General features: G+C 42.2%; 1 protein-coding gene and 1 long non-coding RNA gene across 7 annotated transcripts in view; one reads left to right on the top strand and one right to left on the bottom strand.

Annotated features, from left to right (window-relative positions):
• Positions 1-10,264, bottom strand: part of MTCH2 (mitochondrial carrier 2) — a 32,710-nt gene extending 22,446 nt beyond the window's left edge. For all 6 annotated transcript variants that reach the window (XM_082341232.1, XM_082341229.1, XM_082341233.1 and 3 more), the window contains exons 1-5: positions 10,024-10,264; positions 7,735-7,819; positions 7,480-7,586; positions 312-338; positions 51-113 (exon numbers count right to left, since the gene is read on the bottom strand). In XM_082341232.1, coding sequence (XP_082197358.1) covers positions 51-113; positions 312-338; positions 7,480-7,586; positions 7,735-7,819; positions 10,024-10,110 — 369 coding nt within the window. In that variant the 5' untranslated portion in view covers positions 10,111-10,264. The remainder of the gene's footprint in view (positions 1-50; positions 114-311; positions 339-7,479; positions 7,587-7,734; positions 7,820-10,023) is intronic.
• A 705-nt stretch (positions 10,265-10,969) lies between these two features.
• LOC309605471 lies at positions 10,970-18,420 on the top strand. The gene is made up of 2 exons (XR_014231382.1): positions 10,970-12,304; positions 12,616-18,420. It is a non-coding gene; the product is annotated as an uncharacterized lncRNA (long non-coding RNA).
• Positions 18,421-19,199: the final 779 nt, after the last annotated feature.

Below are 19,199 nucleotides of genomic sequence, written 5' to 3'. Positions count from 1 at the left end.
TTCCGCAACTGCCAGCTTGCTCTGATTTAGAGAAATCATAATCATCTTACCTCCTTGATAACTCGGTCAAAGGAAGATGAAACTTCTTTCTGTACATTTCCAGATCCTGACTCCTGGAAATCAAAATGAAAGAAGATAGATATGTTGATGGTTTTAAATAGAACTGTTCAAACTGGTGGCCACCCCGTGTAACAACACTCTCTACGATGAAAGGAAAGCTGACGGCTTGTCCCTTTTCCTAAAGAGGACCAAAGAGCAACAGTAGCTTGCAGGGAAAATAGACTCAGGCATAGAAATCGGCTCCAACATACCTCAGCCTTGTCACACTCCTGGTAATGCTACAAAGGAAGAGAAAAGGAAAGGATGATTAGGGCTATCATAGTGTTATTGAGACAGAACATAAAATGAAAATTCTATTGATTGGCAGAAATTAAAATAGTTGATTTTTTTGGCTGTAAATCTCCAATTAATTTCTACTTCTAATTAACACTTGGAAATAAGTGTCTCTAAGATGATCTTGTTGCTAAGTTTAACATACTGATTGATCAGCTCATAAAAGTACTTATCTAAAAGAAGAAAAAGGAGGGGCTGCCCTGGTGGTGCAGTGGTTGAGAATCTGCCTGCCAATGCAGGGGACACGGGTTCGAGCCCTGGTCCGGGAAGATCCCACATGCCGCGGAGCAACTAAGCCCATGCGCCACAACTACTGAGCCCACGCTCTAGAGTCCACGAGCCACAACTGCTGAGCCCGCGTGCCACAACTACTGAGGCCCGTGAGCCCTGGAGCCCGTGCTCTGCAACAACAGAAGCCACCACGATGAGAGGCCCGCGCACCACAACGAAGAGAAGCCCCCGCTCACCGCAACTAGAGAAAGCCCGCGCAGCAACGAAGACCCAACACAGTCAAAAATAAATAAATAAATTTTAAAAAAAAAGAAGAAAAAGGAAAACAAAGCAAAGCAAAAATCCAAGAACATTATTTTTATTTATTTATTTGAATTTCATTTATTTATTTTTATACAGCAGGTTATTACTTATCCATTTTATACATATTAGTATATATATATGTAAATCCCAATCTCCCAATTCATCACACCACCACCCCCCGGCCCCGCCTCTTTCCCCCCTTGGTGTCCATATGTTTGTTCTCTATATCTGTGTCTCAAATTCTGCCTGCAAACTGGTTCATCTGGACCATTTTTCTAGGTTCCACATACATGCATTAATATACGATATTTGTTTTCCTCTTTCTGACTTACTTCACTCTGTATGACAATTTCTAGATTCGTCCACGTCTCTACAAATGACCCAATTTCATTCCTTTTTATGGCTGAGTAATACTCCATTGTATATATGTACTACATCTTCTTTATCCATTCGTCTATCAGTGGGCATTTAGGTTTCTTCCATGACCTGGCTATTGTAAATAGTGTTGCAATGAACATTGGGGTGCATGTGTCTTTTCGAATTATGGTTTTCTCTGGGTATATGCCCAGTAGTGGGATTGCTGGGTCATATGGTAATTCTATTTTTAGTTTTTTAAGGAACCTCCATACTGTTCTCCCTAGTGGCTGTATCACTTTACATTCCCACCAACAGTGCAAGAGGGTTCCCTTTTCTCCACACCCTCTCCAGCCTTTGTTCTTTGTAGATTTTCTCATGATGCCCATTCTAACCGGTGTGAGGTGATACCTCACTGTAGTTTTGATTTGCATTTCTCTAATAATTAGTGATGTTGAGCAGTTTTTCCTGTGCTTCTTGGCCATCTGTATGTCTTCTTTGGAGAAATGTCTATTTAGGTCTTCTGGCCATTTTTGGATTGGGTTGCTTTTTTAATATTGAGCTGCATGAGCTGTTTATATATTTTGGAGATTAATCCTTTGTACGTTGCTTCATTGGCAAATATTTTCTCCTATTCTGAGGGTTGTCTTTTCGTCATTTATAGTTTCCTTTGCTTTGCAAAAGATTTTAAGTTTCATTAGGTCCCATTTGTTTATTTCTGTTTTTATTTCCATTACTCCAGGAGGTGGATCAAAAAAGATCTTGCTGTGATTTATGTCAAAGAGTGTTCCTCCTATGTTTTCCTCTAAGAGTTTTATAGTGTCCTGTCTTACATTTAGGTCTCGAATCCATTTTGAGTTTATTTTTGTGTATGGTGTTAGGGAGTATTCTGATTTCATTCTTTTACATGTAGCTGTCCAGTTTTCCCAGCATCACTTATTGAAGAGACAGTCTTTTTTCCATTGTATATCCTTGCCTCCTTTGTCATAGATTAGTTGACCATAAGTGCGTGGGTTTATCTCTGGGCTTTCTATCCTGTTCCATTGATCTATATTTCTGTTTTTGTGTCAATACCTTATTGTCTTCATTACTGTAGCTTTGTAGTATAGTCTGAAGTCAGGGAGTCTGATTCCTCCAGCTCCGTTTTTTTCCCTCAAGATTGCTTTGGCTATTCGGGGTCTTTTGTGTCTCCATACAAATTTTAAGATTTTTTGTTCTAGTTCTGTAAAAAATGCCATTGGTAATTTGATAGGGATTGCACTGAAACTGTAGATTGCTTTGGGTAGCATAGTCATTTTCACAATATTGATTCTTCCAATCCAAGAACATGGTGTATCTCTCCATCTGTTTGTATCATCTTTAATTTCTTTCATCAGTGTCAAATAGTTTTCTGCATACAGGACTTTTGTCTCCCTAGGTAGGTTTATTCCTGGTTATTTTATTCTTTTTGCTGCAATGGTAAATGGGAGTGTTGCCTTAATTTCTCTTTCAGATTTTTCATCATTAGTGTATAGGAATGCAAGAGATTTCTGTGCATTAATTTTGTATCCTGCAACTTTACCAAATTCACTGATTAGCTCTAGTAGTTTTCTGGTGGCATCCTTAGGATTCTCTACGTATAGTATCATGTCATCTGCAAACAGTGACAGTTTTACTTCTTCTCCAATTTGTATTCCTTTTATTTCTTTTTCTTCTCTGACTGCTGTGCCTAGGACTTCCAAATCTATGTTGAACAGCAGTGGTGAGAATGGATATCCTTGCCTTGTTCCTGATCTTAGAGGAAATGCTTTCAGTTTTTCACCATTGTGAATGATGTTGGCTGTGGGTTTGTTGTATATGGCCTTTATTATGTTGAGGTAGGTTCCCTATATGCCCACTTTCTGGAGAATTTTTATCATAAATGGGTGTTGAATTTTGTCAAAAGGTTTTTCTGTATCTTTTGAGATGATCATATGGTTTTTCTTCTTCAGTTTGTTAATATGGTGTATCACACTGATTTGCGTATATTGAAGAATCCTTGCATCCTGGGATAAATCCACTTGCTCATGGTGTATGATCCTTTTAATGTGTTGTTGGATTCTGTCTGCTAGTATTTTGTTGAGGATTTTTGCATCTATATTCATCAGTGATATTGGTCTGTAATTTTCTTTTTTTGTAGTATCTCTGTCTGCTTTTGGTATCAGGGTGATGGTGGCCTCATAGAATGAGGAAAAATGACAAATAACATACAAAGGAACTCTCATAAGGTTAACAGCTGATTTCTCAGCAGAAACTCTACAAGCCAGAAGGGAGTGGCATGACATATTTAAAGTGATGAAAGGGAAGAACCTACAACCAAGATTACTCTACCTGGCAAGGATCTCATTCAGATTTGATGGAGAAATCAAAAGCTTTACAGACAAGCAAAAGCTAAGAGGATTCAGCACCACCAAACCAGCTCTACAACAAATGCTAAAGGAACTTCTCTAACTGGGAAACACAAGAGAAGAAAATGACCTACAAAAACAAACCCAAGACAATTAAGAAAATGGTAACAGGAACATACATATTGATAATTACCTTAAATGTAAATGGATTAAATGCTCCAACCAAAAGACACAGACTGGCTGAATGAATACAAAAACAAGACCTGTATATATATGCTGTCTACAAGAGACCCACTTCAGACCTAGGGACACACACAGACTGAAAGTGAGGGGATGGAAAAAGATATTCCATACAAATGGAAATCAAAAGAAAGCTGGAGTAGCAATACTCATATCAGATAAAATAGACTTTAAAATAAAGAATGTTACAAGAGACAAGGAAGGAAACTGCATAATGATCAAGGGATCAATCCAAGAAGAAGATATAACAATCATAAATATATATGCACCCAACACAGGAGCAACTCAATAGATAAGGCAACTGCTAACAGCTATAAAAGAGGAAATCGACAGTTAACACAATAATAGTGGGGGACTTTTAACACCTCACTTACACCAATGGACAGATCAACCAAATAGAAAATTAATAAGGAAACAGAAGCTTTAAATGACACAATAGACCAGACAGATTTAATTGATATTTATAGGACATTCCATCCAAAAACAGCAGATTACACTTTCTTCTCAAGTGCGCGTGGAACATTCTCCAGGATAGATCACATCTTGGGTCACAAATCAAGCCTCAGTAAACTTAAGAAAATTGAAATCATATCAAGCATCTTTTCTGACCACAACGCTATGAGGTTAGAAATCAATTACAGGGAAAAAAACGTAAAAAACACAAACACATGGAGACTAAACAATACATTACTAAATAACCAAGAGATCACTGAAGAAATCAAAGAGGAAATCAAAAAATACCTAGAGAGAAATGACAATGAAAACACAGGATCCAAATCCAAGAACATTATTTACTAAACACACACATATAACAGAAAATAAATTGATAAAAACATAGCTTAGGGGCTTCCCTGCTGGCGCAATGGTTAAGAATCTGCCTGCCAGTGTAGGGGACACAGGTTCAAGCCCCAGTCCAGGAAGATCCCACATGCTGCAGAGCAACTAAGCCCATGCACCACAACTACTGAGCCCGTGCTCTAGAGTCCCCGAGCCACAACTACTGAGCCCACGCGCCACAACTACTGAGCCCGTGTGCCACAACTACTGAAGCCTGCGCACCTAGAGCCGGTGCTCTGCAACAAGGGAAGCCACCACGATGAGAAGCTTGCGCACCACAACGAAGAGTAGCCCCTGCTCACCGCAACTAGAGAAAACCTGTGTGCAGCAACAAAGACCCAACGCAGACAAAAATAAAATAAATTTAAAAAACCCAAAAAACACAAAACATAGCTTAGGACGAAGGCTATGGAAAAAGCCTCAGGGCTTTTTCATGGGAAAAGCAGGTCCAATACCAAATTAGGGCAAGATGCTTTTCTTCACTGTACAAAGAACAGAGAATTGGTGCTAAGTCTGAATAGCTGAAACCACCTCACTCCCACAAAAGAAGATGCTTTTTTCTTTTGGAGAAGAGAACATGAAACTGCCAGAGCTCAGACTGCACTGGAAGAGGAAATATTATTTGTGGGATATTTCAGAAATAGAAGATGGGCTAGGTGAAATACAAGAACCAGACGACTGACCTCCTAGTCATAACCAGATTTAAAAAATAGAGAACACTGTCTTTTACAAAAAGAATTACATTTTAAAAATAAAATCAAAGGAAAGAGAACAAACAACATGATTAAGCAAAATGATGGTTTTGGGTCAAATTCCAGGTCTTTGACAAGAATTAATTCTAACAGTTTCAGGAGTTTTAAAAAATCCTCACTCATTTCTAGACTTTGGTTTTCACTCCATTAATAAAATTTTCAACCTGTCTCTTCTACATTATTCTGAAGAGATTTCAATTTAATTCTTGTTCAGATATACAGAACTCTTTCTTGTTCAGAAAGACGTGAATTGGTCTTTCTTCTTGATTGTATTAGTTGCTTTTGATACTAAGTATAGTACCAATACCCTGTTCTATTTCATTTGGCTACATGTGAAACACATATTCCAGGTACTTGGTTACCTCAAGTTTGTCTTACTTTTCCTTTACATAAAGGAACTTGATCTCAAGCAGTAATTTCACTCTTGGTCTATACATAAACCTCTTTGAACTAGATGACAACTACTTTCCCACATGAAAATCTAAACCTCATTTAGGTAACAGGAATGCTTTCACTGAGCCAAAGTACAGTGTGGCTGGAAAGGAGAGTAGTAATCAATCCACCAAAAACATTGGCCCATTAAAACTCCATCACTCTGACCCATGGGCCACCCAAAATGCTGCTTCTAACATTCAGTCCACACGCATGATGACAATGAATAACAAAACTGCTCCCATGTGAGGAACTAACTGGAAAACCTCTCCAACTCAATTCAACAAAGTCTGAAGAGAATTTAAAACCTAAGCCAACCAGATCATGAAACTGATTAACAAAACCACGATTTGCTCATCAAATGATAAAAAAGTAGAACTGGGGCAACATTAAAGCCTTAAAAAATACATGGAGGATTGTACCAAGTACTATTGGCAGTGGTTTTTTTTGGCTGAGCCTTGCAGAGTGTGAGAGCCCAGTACCCTGACCGGGGATCGATCCCATGCCCTCTGCAGTGGAAGTGTGGAATCCTAACTACTGCACCGCCAGGGAAGTCCCTGGACTGAGTACTACTGAAATAAACAGTCACAAATAAACACTATCCTGACTTTAACGTTTATCTTGTTAAGTTTTAAAAAAAAAAAGTTTGTAACAGAAAACATTTACTAGGAGTAACACTAGGAATAAGAGGAAAATAACATGAGAAAGAAATGTATGTTTTAACCAGCTTCCTTCCTCCTTCAAAGAAATAAAATGAACTACACAGGAGCTCAAATGAGTGTACTTAATTTCTGCTCAGAACAACTGGTCCAGAGGAAGAAGCTTGCGTAGATCAAAATCAATTACTTCATTTTATACAAATTCTCCTTGCTTCCCAGGAAAGAATTAAGAATGGGTATTTCAAGTAAATGTTTTTCAAGAGGAAGAAGGGCCATGGATGTAAAGACGTATATCTTTGAAACTGCTCTTGATCAGTAAAACAAACTGTACGTAAAAGGTTATCTAGGGCTTCTCTGGTGGCGCAGTGGTTGAGAATCCGCCCGCCAATGCAGGGGACATGGGTTCGAGCCCTGGTCCGGGAAGGTCCCACATGCTGTAGAGCAACTAAGCCCATGCGCCACAACTACTGAGCCTGCACTCTAGAGCCCGCAAGCCACGACTACTGAAGCCCGTGCGCCTAGAGCCCGTACTCCACAACCAGAGAAGCCACCGCAAGGAGAAGCCCGCGCACCACAATGAAGAGTAGTCCCCACTCGCCGCAACTAGAGAAAAGCCCACGCGCAGCAACTAAGACCCAATGCAGCCAAAAATAAATGAATAAATTAAAAAAAAAAAAAAAAGGTTATCTAGCTCTGTGCTTTGTGACCACCTAGAGGGGTGGGATAGGGAGGATGGAAGGGAGACCCAAGAGGGAGGAGATATGGGGATATATGTATATGTATAGCTGATTCACTTTATTATAAAGCAGAAACTAACCCACCATTGTAAAGCAATTATACTCCAATAAAGATGTCAAAAAAAAAAAAAAGGTTATCTAAATCTATGGGAAGATGGATTGATTTTCTTCTTACCTGTAAAACTTTACCATGGACCACAGTTCCAAGGACCCCTGAACACAGTCTTGGAGTTAAGCCTGTGAACAACCCACGCTTCCCATCGATGCTTGCAATGTGCTGAGCTAAGAACACAAGTCGGAGATTTACATTCTAGTTGAAAGTAATGGTTACATAGAAATTTCAAGGAAACATGCTTTCTATATATTTTTTCAGTAACTCCTATCACACCCTTCAATGTCCTCCAATTCCAAATAAATCAAAGACACTTACCATAACAAAAGAGACCTGGAAGCTGACAAACTTGCCGCCCAAAAATATTTCGTCCTATTGTTGGAGGAAGAGGCTCATATCCCACCTTTAGAAACAAGAGACTATATCAATACTAAGCAACATTCCCAGGAATGCCTGGGTTGCAAGGTCTTGAATAAAGAACAAATTTAGAGTTATAATTTTTAACACAAGTTAAAATGCAGTGTATATTTTCCAAGACAGTGATGAAGTATCATTCTTGTCAGTTGTGGTGTTTTTTGTTTTTTTTTTAATTTTGTCACTTGTTTAAGACTGGTTTCAATAAAGTCCAAGTTTTCTTTCGGTTCAAATTCTACAAAGTAAACCATGTAGCTGAGATAGACTGGTATCAATCTGAAAATAGAATAAGGGAATTTTTGTGTTAACAATGCTACAGTTTACTGAGGACGCTCAAAAATATTTTCTAAAGAAATTCAAGCACATTTTAAATATTTGGACGAAGTGAGAAGACTAAGCCAGCATCAACTTCATATTTGGCTAGCAAAACAAACCACTCAAAAGGCAAATGCAGATACAGCTGGGGATAATTCATTTGGGAAATAATTACAAGCTAAGTCCATGTTAAAGGAGCAGACTGTCATGAACAATCTAATGAGTCATTTTAGAATTAATGTCATCATTTTATTTCTACAATATATTCAGACTCTTTAGTGCCAAAGGGATACTTGAGAGAATGAACGTTGTCGGACATGGTTTTGACTCTCCTGCTGTGATTCTCAACCTGTTCAATTAAAGAACTCCTGAAAGTGTCACTGTACAACTATTTTTAAAACTGAGTATTTGGGAATTTCACCAAAACCCCTGAGACACTTGACAACACAAGCATGTTGTGCAATCAGGATTAAGGAGTTTTTGAGGCAAGAGCTCTGAATGTCATTAGAAAACCTTGCCTCCTGGATAAGGACTGAGTAATGGGCTTATATCAGATTTACTGCAAAATGCTTTTACCTCAGATATTATCTAGCTACAAATGTGCCAATTCTGTTTTAGATGTCACAATACATTTCAAAGATTTTGTTCTTTCTTTCTTTCTTTCATTTTTTGGCCACCTCTAGTGGCTTGAGGGGATCTTAGTTCCCAGATGAGGGATTAAACCTGGGCCTTCAGCAGTGAAAGCGTGGAGTCCTACCTGACCACTGAACCTCCAGGGAATTCCCTTTGTTCTTAACTTAAACAACTTATTTTACAATAGTTTTTTTACATATAGGTTCTGAATCCACAACGGTCAACTCAGCAACACATGATATGGATTAGTATCATTAACTCAAAAATAAGAAATGAGGCCTTCCCTAGTGTCTTGCATATTTTTGACAGAAAGGCAGATGGTGAGGACAGGGGTTCTATCCTTGGTACTATGCATGATGTAATTACGTCAACTCTCAACGAAAGTTAAAAAAAATGAATGACCTGCCCGTCACAGGGAAATTCAGAAAGGCAACTGAACAATACTACCTAATGGTCTATCGTCAACTATAACCGGGTGAACTTGCCTGTGAATATAAAATACCATTTAAGAATTATTTCACAGTATATTAGAAACTAACATATATACTTAAACTCGATAAAACTTTCAGCTGAACTGATTTCACATCACTCTGACATGTGATTTTCACTGTCATGAGCCACATGGGCTGCTGTTGAAGAGGGTTCAGTGGATCCTTCCGAAATTTGACTCAGCAATCGCTTGATTATCACTTCTGAATGAACTCCTTGTGTTTCTCTGGGTATCTGGTGCTAAAATCTCAGAACAGAAGAGCAGTAGTAACAGCAACAAAAAAAGAGAAAACAAAAGCTAATAAAATGTTGGCTCCCCTCGAATTTCAAATTTGTCTTCAACAGATTTCACGTTTTGCGTTTGGGGCCGGGGAGGAGAGAAGGATGCTAATTTCAGAGCAGCGGAGAAGGAAAGGTTGGCAAGCCCTTGGCGGCGCCCAGCCAGGATCAACCTCAGGGAAGAGAAAACAAAGTTCAGGGGAGCCATCAGGCAGGGCAGGGCGGCAGCCGGATACCGGGAAAGGAGCGGACCTCACGGCTTGGCTGGGAGGCGAGACCTCGGGAAGGCCCACGGGCAGTGGGAGCTCAGCGGGCGGTGGAAGTCGTCCCTGCCGGGAAGGAAGGGGCGGGCAGCAAAGAAGGAGCAGCATCTCAGGAGACTGAAGGCCCGGAAGGTTGGAGCCGGTTCTCAGGCGCCTTGGGCAGCGGCGACCGAACAGGGCGCCGGGCGAGGAAGGGAAAGGCGACGACTCATACCTGGATGAGCATCTTCACGTACATGAGCGGCTGGGACAGGATGGTGAGACCGGAGCCCAGGAGCACCTGACTGGCCGCGTCCGCCATGATGGCACCCGCGGACGGACAGACAGACGGAGCCACCAAGCTACCACGCCGATCCGAGATCACGTGCCAGGGCCGCCGGCTTCACTGACCCGCCCGCGGCGCTGGAGCACGCACGCACCGGCGCGCGCCTCCCCGCGCAGTCCCCGCCCCGAGAATTGGCAAGGGCTCGCGAGCGGGCGCAGAGGTCGGGGCGGGGCTTGCGGGCCCGGGGCGCATGCGTTTTGGGGTGGAATCCGCGCCCTCCACTAGGAACAGCAGTTTCTCCTGCGCTTGCGCAGGCTGGAAGCATCCGGGGGCAGAAGAATGGGCGTGGCGGTGGGGAGTGACCCTGGCGGCAAAGGCAAGGTCAGAGGAGTGAAATGAATTGGAAAGGATTCGTCGATGTTCTTCGCCACTGCCCTTGCCCTTTTGGCATCAGCAACATAAGCTCCAAAGAGTATTCAGCATCAGAATCATGAACAATCTACTGGCCAACAAAACTAGATAAGTTTGAAAAATGAATCCATCAGGGGGTTGCTATACATGCACTCATTCATTCAGTTAATGTTAACTTCTCAGAGACGCCTTCTCGGGCGTTTATTTAAACTTACCTCCCCTTTATTTCCTACTCCATAGTCTTGAAACACTTATCACTGTCTGAAATTTATTTATCTTTTTGTCTCCTCCACCAGAATGTAAACCCCGTGAATCCAGGAGCCGGGACAGCCTCTGTTCCTTGTATGTTCAGTGCCTGGCACATACTAAGTGCTCAATAAATATTTATTGCATAAATGAACAATTACTTCAGTGATTACCAGGCTACAGGTTATTAGAGGCAAAAAGAAAATGGCATTGTCCTCAACCCTTCAGTCCCAGCTCACATGTTCTATATCAACGCTTAGGCAGAGCCTGGTGCAGAGAATAAAGTGCGAGTGGAGACTTGCATTTCAATCTTGGCTCTCTTTCGTATCAAAATGATTCAGAAGTCATTTTATCTTATTCAGTTTTCAATTTTTGTATCTAAATCTAAGGATAACACTACTACCTGCCTCTCAGGATTATTATTGAGCGTTAAGTGAAATTGTGCATAGGATAAGATTTTTAAAAACTGTATATTGAAATACAAATGTTAGTTTTAATTAATATTGTCCTGGATTCAGCATGGTGCTAGAGAGGCAGTTTACAGAGCAGGAGGGAGCCTGGACTTTGGAGCCCAATTGACCTGGTCCAAATCTCACTTCTACCAATTATTAACTGTGTGACCTTAGGCAGGTCACACTTCTTTGAACCTTAAACAAATGAGTATAGTAATGTCTACTTCATACTGTTCTTGTGAGAATTGAATGAAATGATATGCCTACCCAGCTTGGCACATGGAAATATAATACCAAATTGTAGCTTTTAGAGTTAAAAGAAACTTACAAGTTGATTCTAACTAAATCCAGAAGTTTTGATATCTAACCATAGAGACCATTTAGCAAGGGGACATTTTTTTCTGATTTTTAAAATAAATAATTAATTAATTAATTTTTGGCTGCATTGGGTCTTTTTTTTTTTTTTTTTTTTAATGTCTGTGTTGGGTCTTCGTTTCTGTGCGAGGGCTTTCTCTAGTTGCAGCAAGTGGGGGCCACTCTTCATCGCGGTGCGCGGGCCTCTCATTATCGCGGCCTCTCTTGTTGCGGAGCACAGGCTCCAGACGCGCAGGCTCAGTAATTGTGGCTCACGGGCCTAGCTGCTCCGCGGCATGTGGGATCTTCCCAGACCAGGGCTCGAACCCGTGTCCCCTGCATTGGCAGGCAGACTCTCAACCACTGCGCCACCAGGGAAGCCCCTGCATTGGGTCTTGATTGCTGTGCAGGGGGTTTCTCTAGTTGCAGAGAGCGGCAGCTACTTTTCGTTGTGGTGCACGTGCTTCTCATTGCGTTGGCTTCCCTTGTCGTGGAGCACGGGCTCCAGGGCGCGTGGGCTTCAGTAGTTGTGGCTTGTGGGCTCTAGAGCACAGGCTCAGTAGTTGTGGCACACAGGCTTAGTTGCTCCGAGGCATGTGGAATCTTCCCAGATCAGGGATCAAACCCGTGTCCCCTGCCTTGGCAGGCGGATTCTTAACCACTGTGCCACCAGGGAAGTCCCTGACTTTTTTTTTTTTTTGAAGTGTAGTTGATGTACAATATTATATGTTACAAGTGTACAACACAGTGATTCACAATTTTTAAAGGTTATGCTCGGGCTTCCCTGGTGGCGCAGTGGTTAAGAATCTGCCTGCTAATGCAGGGGACACGGGTTCGAGCCCTGGTCTGGGAAGATCCCACATGCCGTGGAGCAACTGGGCCTGTGAGCCACAACTACTGAGCCTGTGCGTCTGGAGCTTGTGCTCCGCAACAAGAGAGGCCGCGATAGTGAGAGGCCCGCGCACCGCGATGAAGAGTGGTCCCCGCTTGCCACAACTAGAGAAAGCCCTTGCACAGAAACGAAGACCCAACACAGCCATAAATAAATAAATAAATAAATTAAAAAAAAAAAAAAAAGGTTATGCTCTATTTATAGTTATTATAAAATATTGGCTATATTCCCTGTGTTGTACAATATATCTTTGTAGCTTATTTATTTTATACATAAAAGTTCATACCTCTTATTCCCCTACCCCTATCTTGCCCCTCCCCCCAGCAAGGGGACTCTTTATTCATGGATTTGTGCATTAGTGGTGCCAAGAAAATATCCACTGTGTTTGCCCCACTGTTGTCTGTGGGCACTGAGAGGTACAGAAACTCTTGCAGGAGTGTGTGGTTGCAGGGTACAGGCTACTCCACCACATTCTCCAGTGGTGCAGGGCAGAAGCTGCCCATGAAATTTTGGGAAGAGCCTGCAGAGAGGGAACTGAAGTTGTTGGCATAAGTAAGAGAAGTGCAAAAGGTACAGGGCTGCTAACTACAGCTGCCCAAGCTGTGCACTACACAAATCCAAAGGTGCCATTCACAAGGACTGTGATTTAAATGAATGGTGTTTCCTGGTCACAGTTCAATATGGTGACCATAAGATGGTTGTACCTGGTGACCCATATTCGGGTGGTGAGAGGAAGAAGAAAAGTTAAAAGGGGCAGAAATCATTGGGAAAGGAAACAAAACTAGAACAGCATAGTGTCACTGAAGTCAAAGGTTTGGAAAAGAAAGGATGTCAGTAATGTCAAAAGCTGCCAAGAGGTCAGTAATAATAATGAAGCCCAGAGAAAGATGAGTGGATTTGTTGGTTAAAAGACTCCTGGGCTGGAAGGCAGTCTGAGAGAGATCAAAGGTCCTATACCTTTTTTCCCATTTTCCAAATCTGATTCTACCACTTGGCTAGTTGACAGCCTTGGATGAATCATTTAAACAGCTTGTGCTGAAGTTGGGGTGAATAAACCCTCCTTTACTGGCTCATTGTGATAAATTTCAAAAGCTACCTGGCATTCCTTATTTCCCCTCTTTGCTTTATTTTTCTCCCTAACCTTTATCACCTTCTAAAGAATTATATAATTAAGGACCTCCCTGGTGGTCCAGTGGTTAAGAATCTGCCTTCCAATGTGGGGAACATGGGTTCGATCCCTGGTCGGGGAACTAAGATCCCACATGCTGTGGGGCAACTAAGCTCGCACGCTGCAACTACTGAGCATGCGAGCCACAACTAGAGAGCCCGTGTGCCGCAACTACAGAGCCCTCGTGCTCTGGAGCCTGCGCCTGCCACAAGTAGAGAGAAGCCCGTGTGCTGCAACAAAGAGCCCATGTGTCGCACTGAAATATATAGCAGGCTGGAATGAAGATCTCGCATGCCTCAACTAAGACCTGACGCAGCCAAAAAAAAAAAAAAGAATTATATTATTAATTTTAAAGTTTGTTCTGCACCCGGCCCCCCATCATACTAGAATATGAGGCATAGGAGGGCCGGGATTTTGTCTTTTTTTGGTTCACTGCTGCATTCTCAGTGCCTAGAACCATTGCCAGGCACATAGTTACTCAATAAGTATCTGTTGGAATAATTATTCCAGTGGAAACCTCTGGAATTTAGAGAGAGAGTGTATCAGTTTCCCTCCCAGGTCCAGACTGCTCATTCTTCCTCTGAGTTCCTTCCTCTTCCTCAGTTAACTATAGATAAGATTATATCTCACAGTCCTCCCTCATAGGTGTTTTTAAACTGCCTTAGTCTCAAGTGAAATACTCATCTGTTCTCTTAATTAGGACATTCTGTGTGAGGTGACATAAAATCTCACCCAAACTGGTTGAGGCAGGAGGTGAGGAGAGGAAGGGAATTAAGTCAATGGTTTCAGGCATGGCTGCATCCAGTATTTTAAAACATGTTGCCTAGACTGGGCCTCTTTCTCTCAGTTCTGCTTTATTCTTTTATTTTTTTAAAATAAATTTATTTATTTATTTATTTATTTTTGGCTGCGTTGGGTCTTCGTTGCTGTGCACGGGCTTTCTCTAGTTGCGGTGAGCGGGGGCTACTCTTCATTGCGGTGCGCAGGCTTCTCATTGCGGTGGCTTCTCTTGCTGCAGAACATGGGCTCTAGGCGTGCGGGCTTCAGTAGTTATGGCACGCAGGCTCAGTAGTTGTAGCTCACAGGCTCTAGAGTGCAGGCTCAGTAGTTGTGGTGCACGGGCTTAGTTGCTCTGCAGCATGTGGGATCTTCCCAGACCAGGTCTCGAACCCGTGTGCCCTGCATTGGCAGGCGGATTCTTAACCACTGCGCCACCAGGGAAGCCCCTGCTTTATTCTTTATTGATTTTATTTATTCTCAGATAGGATTACTCCTCAGGGAGGTGTCCTGCAGCTTCTGCCTTATACTATCGCGGTCCTGAGACCTGACAAAGGAGCTAGTCTCAACCCAAAAGTCCCAACAAACATGCTGGGGATTTGGATTGGATTGTATACACACTCCTAAATTACTCACTGTGATCAGGGGGATGGGATATGCAGCTTAGCTGAGAACAGGCCACATGCCCTTCCTTGGAGCTGGAATGGAGCTTACGTTCTAGTGGGGAGCCCACCCAAAGTACATGACTGAGAGTGGCACAGTTTCCCCCAAAGGAAAATTGGGGTGCTGTTATCAGAAGAAAGGAAAATGACCACTGGACAGGCAGAAACAGCATTATATTTTTAAACTAGAACGGTGCTATGAGAGTTAACTTATGCCTGGAATGTGGTAGGTTTTCAATAATTGTTGGTCCTCACTGTTTAATCAGTCAACACAGTTATTGAACCAACTGTAATACCAACACCTTATATTTTTAGAACAGGTTACAATTTCCAGGGCTTCTTCACACATTATTATCTCATTTGATTGTCATAACTACCCTGTGAAGTGAGCAGGCAAGGGATTGTCCCTGCTTGTTTGTAAAGAGATGATCAACTTTAATGAGAAGACAACTTCAGAAAGGTTAGTGACTCTATCAAGACAGCTGGTAAGTTATGCTCTTACAACTAGAAATACAACTGCCAAACACAGTGCTGGGAACTGAATTTCATATCATATGGCTCCTGCAGAATGTATGATCTAGTTAAGGACAGAAAGCTAAGACCCATGAACGTGTTGAGGGCTGAATTGTATCATAAATGCATAGAGAGGGAATTCCCTGGTGGTCCAGTGGTTAGGAGTCTGCACTCTCATTGTCGAGAGCCGGGGTTCAATCCCAGGTCCGGGAACTAAGATCCCATAATCCACACGACACGGCCAAAAAAAAAAAAAAAAAAAATCATAGAAAACAAAGAAATCTTTGAGAGAAGATTTAGATCTGAGTAGGCTTCTGAGAGGAAGCAGGACTTGAACTAAGGTTTGAAGGAGAGCAGATTTACTCATTCATTCATTTATTCATTCTCTCACGCAGCAAGGATTTTTTGAGAGCCCTCATCTAGTGGTTGGGTCCTGTCTAGAGAAACCCACATGGGCAGTGCTTGAGCAGCAAGGAGCATGATTTCAATGGAAGGAAATCTGTGTAGCAGGGAGGGTTAGGACTGAGGTTAAACAGGTGAGGGAGGAAGGTCTGGGATGTTATTTATTTATTTATTTATTTAGGCTGCGCTGGGTTTAGTTGCGACATGCGGACTCTTAGTTGTGGCATGCATGTGGAATCTAGTTCTCCGACCAGGGATCAAACCTGGGTCCCCTGCATTGGGAGCTCAGAGTCTTACCCACTGGACCACCAGGGAAGTCCTGGTCTGGGAAGTTTTGATTGTGAGGCCATAGGGAGCTCTACTGGCTTTTAAATGGGGAACAGACAGTACAAGTGGGAAGCCCACTTGGCTAGGAGTCAGAAACCCAGAAGTGCTGCTCTTATTTGCTTTAAGACCTTGGGTTCATGTCCCTCTCCAGGCTTGAGTTTCCCCATCTAACAAAATAGCAAGGCTGAGGAGCTCCAGTGTACCATGCAGGTGAAGATCTCTGGGTTTGTAGGACTTCAGCAGAAGACGAGTTCTGGGCTCATGACAAGGATGAACTGGACAGCAAAGATGCCATCCTGCTTCTTTCCCAAGACCACCCTCATCTGCAGGCCTGCTTTCCAGCTCTGCTCCTCCCTCCCCAAACAGGAACCATCCTCTCCCACGGACTTTTATCTTGCTCACTCTCCAATACTAACACAGTCAGAGAAGGACAAGAGGGGGTTCTTTTTCTATGGCTCTCTTTTTGGAGGAAGAAAACTTTTCCCAGATTCCTCCCCTGGTAGACTTCTCCTCATGAATCACTGGACAAAAGTGGGTCACCTGCCACCCGCTGACCCAATGGTTGGCCCAGACCAGTGGTTCTCAACAGGGGGTGATTTTGCCCCCTGGGAGACATTTGGCAATACCTGGAGACAGCAATAGTGCAGCTGTTGAGAAATCCTGGCCTAGTCTAAGGTGTGTTATTCTTTAAAATTCTCTTAGATTTGATTCTGTAATATTTTATTTGGGATTGTAACATTGATACAAGTGAGGTTGGTCTGTAATTTTCTTTTTGTGTGCTGGTGCTGTCTTTGGTATCAATGTTATACAATACAGTATTGATTTTTTTTAAAAAGAGGCTATTCTTTTTTAATCCTTTAGAACATTTAAATATTGTTGCAATTATCTTTTTCTTAAAGTTGTGGTAGAATAACCCCATGAAACTATCTGGGCTTGGGGCTCTTTTGCAGGGGGCGGGGTTGCTTTTTGTCACATTCCTTATTTCTTTTAAGGTACTTTGTTTCAATTTTCCATCTCTTTTGATAATTTATATTGTCTAGAAAATTATTTCATCCAAATTTTCAAGTACAGTTACATATAGCTAAGCAAAGTAGCCTCTTATGATTCCTTTTTTTTAAGGCTCCTATATATTTTTTCTTTTTCATATACTTTTCCATTATGGTTTATTACAGGATATTGAATATAGTTCCCTGTGCTATACAATGGGATCTTATTGTTTATCCATCCTGTGTATAACAGTTTGCATCTGCTGGTCCCAAACTCCCACTCCAACCCTTCCCTGCCCAACTGCCTTGGCAACCACAAGTCTGTTCTCTATGTCTGTGAGTCTGTTTCCGTTTTGCAGATCAGTTCATTTGTTTATGATTCCTTTTTAATATATGCTGAATCTGTGGTTATTTCCCATTAAAATCATTGCTTATCTGGTGTCTTTGTATCTTCTCCCTTTTCTTTCCTGATTAGGTTATCCAACATTTTAACTCTTCCATTGCTTTTTTCCCCCCAGATGATCAGTATACTGTTGGACAATGTCAGTGAGAGCAAATAAAAGCTCTTGAGGCTGGCAGATAAAAACAAACGTTTTAATGCAGAAGACAGAAAAGCTAGAAAGAGAGTTAAGCAGATCGACCTGATAGAATCAGAGCCCCTACTGGTGCTCAAAAGGAAAGAAGACCATGTAGCAGAGTGAGTGGCACTTACAACTTTTCTCACAGCAAAGAGAAAACAATTATTTTGGCAGCCCATCTACTAGTTGGGATTGTTATACTTTAGAGATTACAAAGGTGGCTAGTTTTAGAACCAAGCCTGCCTGTTTTTAAAAAACTTTTCTTGTTTAAGAATATGCATTTTTGGGCTTCCCTGGTGGCACAGTGGCTGAGAGTCTGCCTGCCAGTGCAGGGGACACGGGTTCGAGCCCTGGTCTGGGAAGATCCCACATGCCGCGGAGCAGCTAGGCCCGTGAGCCACAATTACTGAGCTTGCGCGTCTGGAGCCTGTGCTCCGCAACAAGAGAGGCCACGATAATGAGAGGCCCGCGCACCGCGATGAAGAGTGGCCCCCACTTGCCGCAACTAGAGGAAGCCCTCGCACAGAAACGAAGACCCAACACAGCCATAAATAAATAAATTAAAAAAAAAAAATTAACTGCTTCCACTTGAAAAAAAAAAAAAAAAAAAGAATATGCATTTTGTCCTTTACTGCTTTGCCTATCCTTGGCAACTGGCCCAACAGAGGCTCATGAAATTGAGGAAACCCTTTGGACTCCCTGCCAGGTTATGTAGGAGTCATTCCAGTTCAACTAGCTCTCAGATGTATTGACTGCTTTCCGTTTGTCCCCCAATTAATCATTTCTATTACTAACTCTGGTAATTCCTTCCATCTGCTTTCCTTGACTTCAGTTTTTCTAAGTTCTTTTTTTAAAATTAATTTTTATTGGAGTATAGTTGATTTACAATGTTGTTAGTTTCTGCTGTACAGCAAAGTGAATCAGTTATACATATACCTATATCTACTCTTTGTAGATTCTCTTCCCATATAGGTCATTACAGAGTATTGAGTAGAGCTCCCTGTGCTATACAGTAGGTTCTTATCTATTTGAAATTTATTTATTTATTTATTTTTGGCCTCGTTGGGTCTTCATTGTTGCATGTGGGCTTTCTCTAGTTGTGGCGAGTGGGGGCTACTCTTCGTGCGGTGTGTGGTCTTCTCATTGCAGCGGCCTCTCTTGTTGCGGAGCGTGGGCTCTAGGCACGCGGGCTTCAGCAGTTGTGGCATGAGGGCTCAATAGTCATGGCTCTTGGGCTGTAGAGCGCAGGCTCAGTAGTTGTGGCGCATGGGTGTAGTTGCTCCGCAGCACGTGTGATCTTCCTGGACCAGGGATTGAACCTGTGTCCCCTGCTTTGGCAGGCGGATTCTTAACCACT

This window comes from Balaenoptera borealis, assembly GCF_965194805.1.
Source record: "Balaenoptera borealis genome assembly, chromosome: 11".
Taxonomy (NCBI): Eukaryota; Metazoa; Chordata; class Mammalia; order Artiodactyla; family Balaenopteridae; genus Balaenoptera; species Balaenoptera borealis.
Note: the sequence above shows the minus strand (reverse complement) of the source record. Positions and strands in the feature narration are given on the sequence as shown.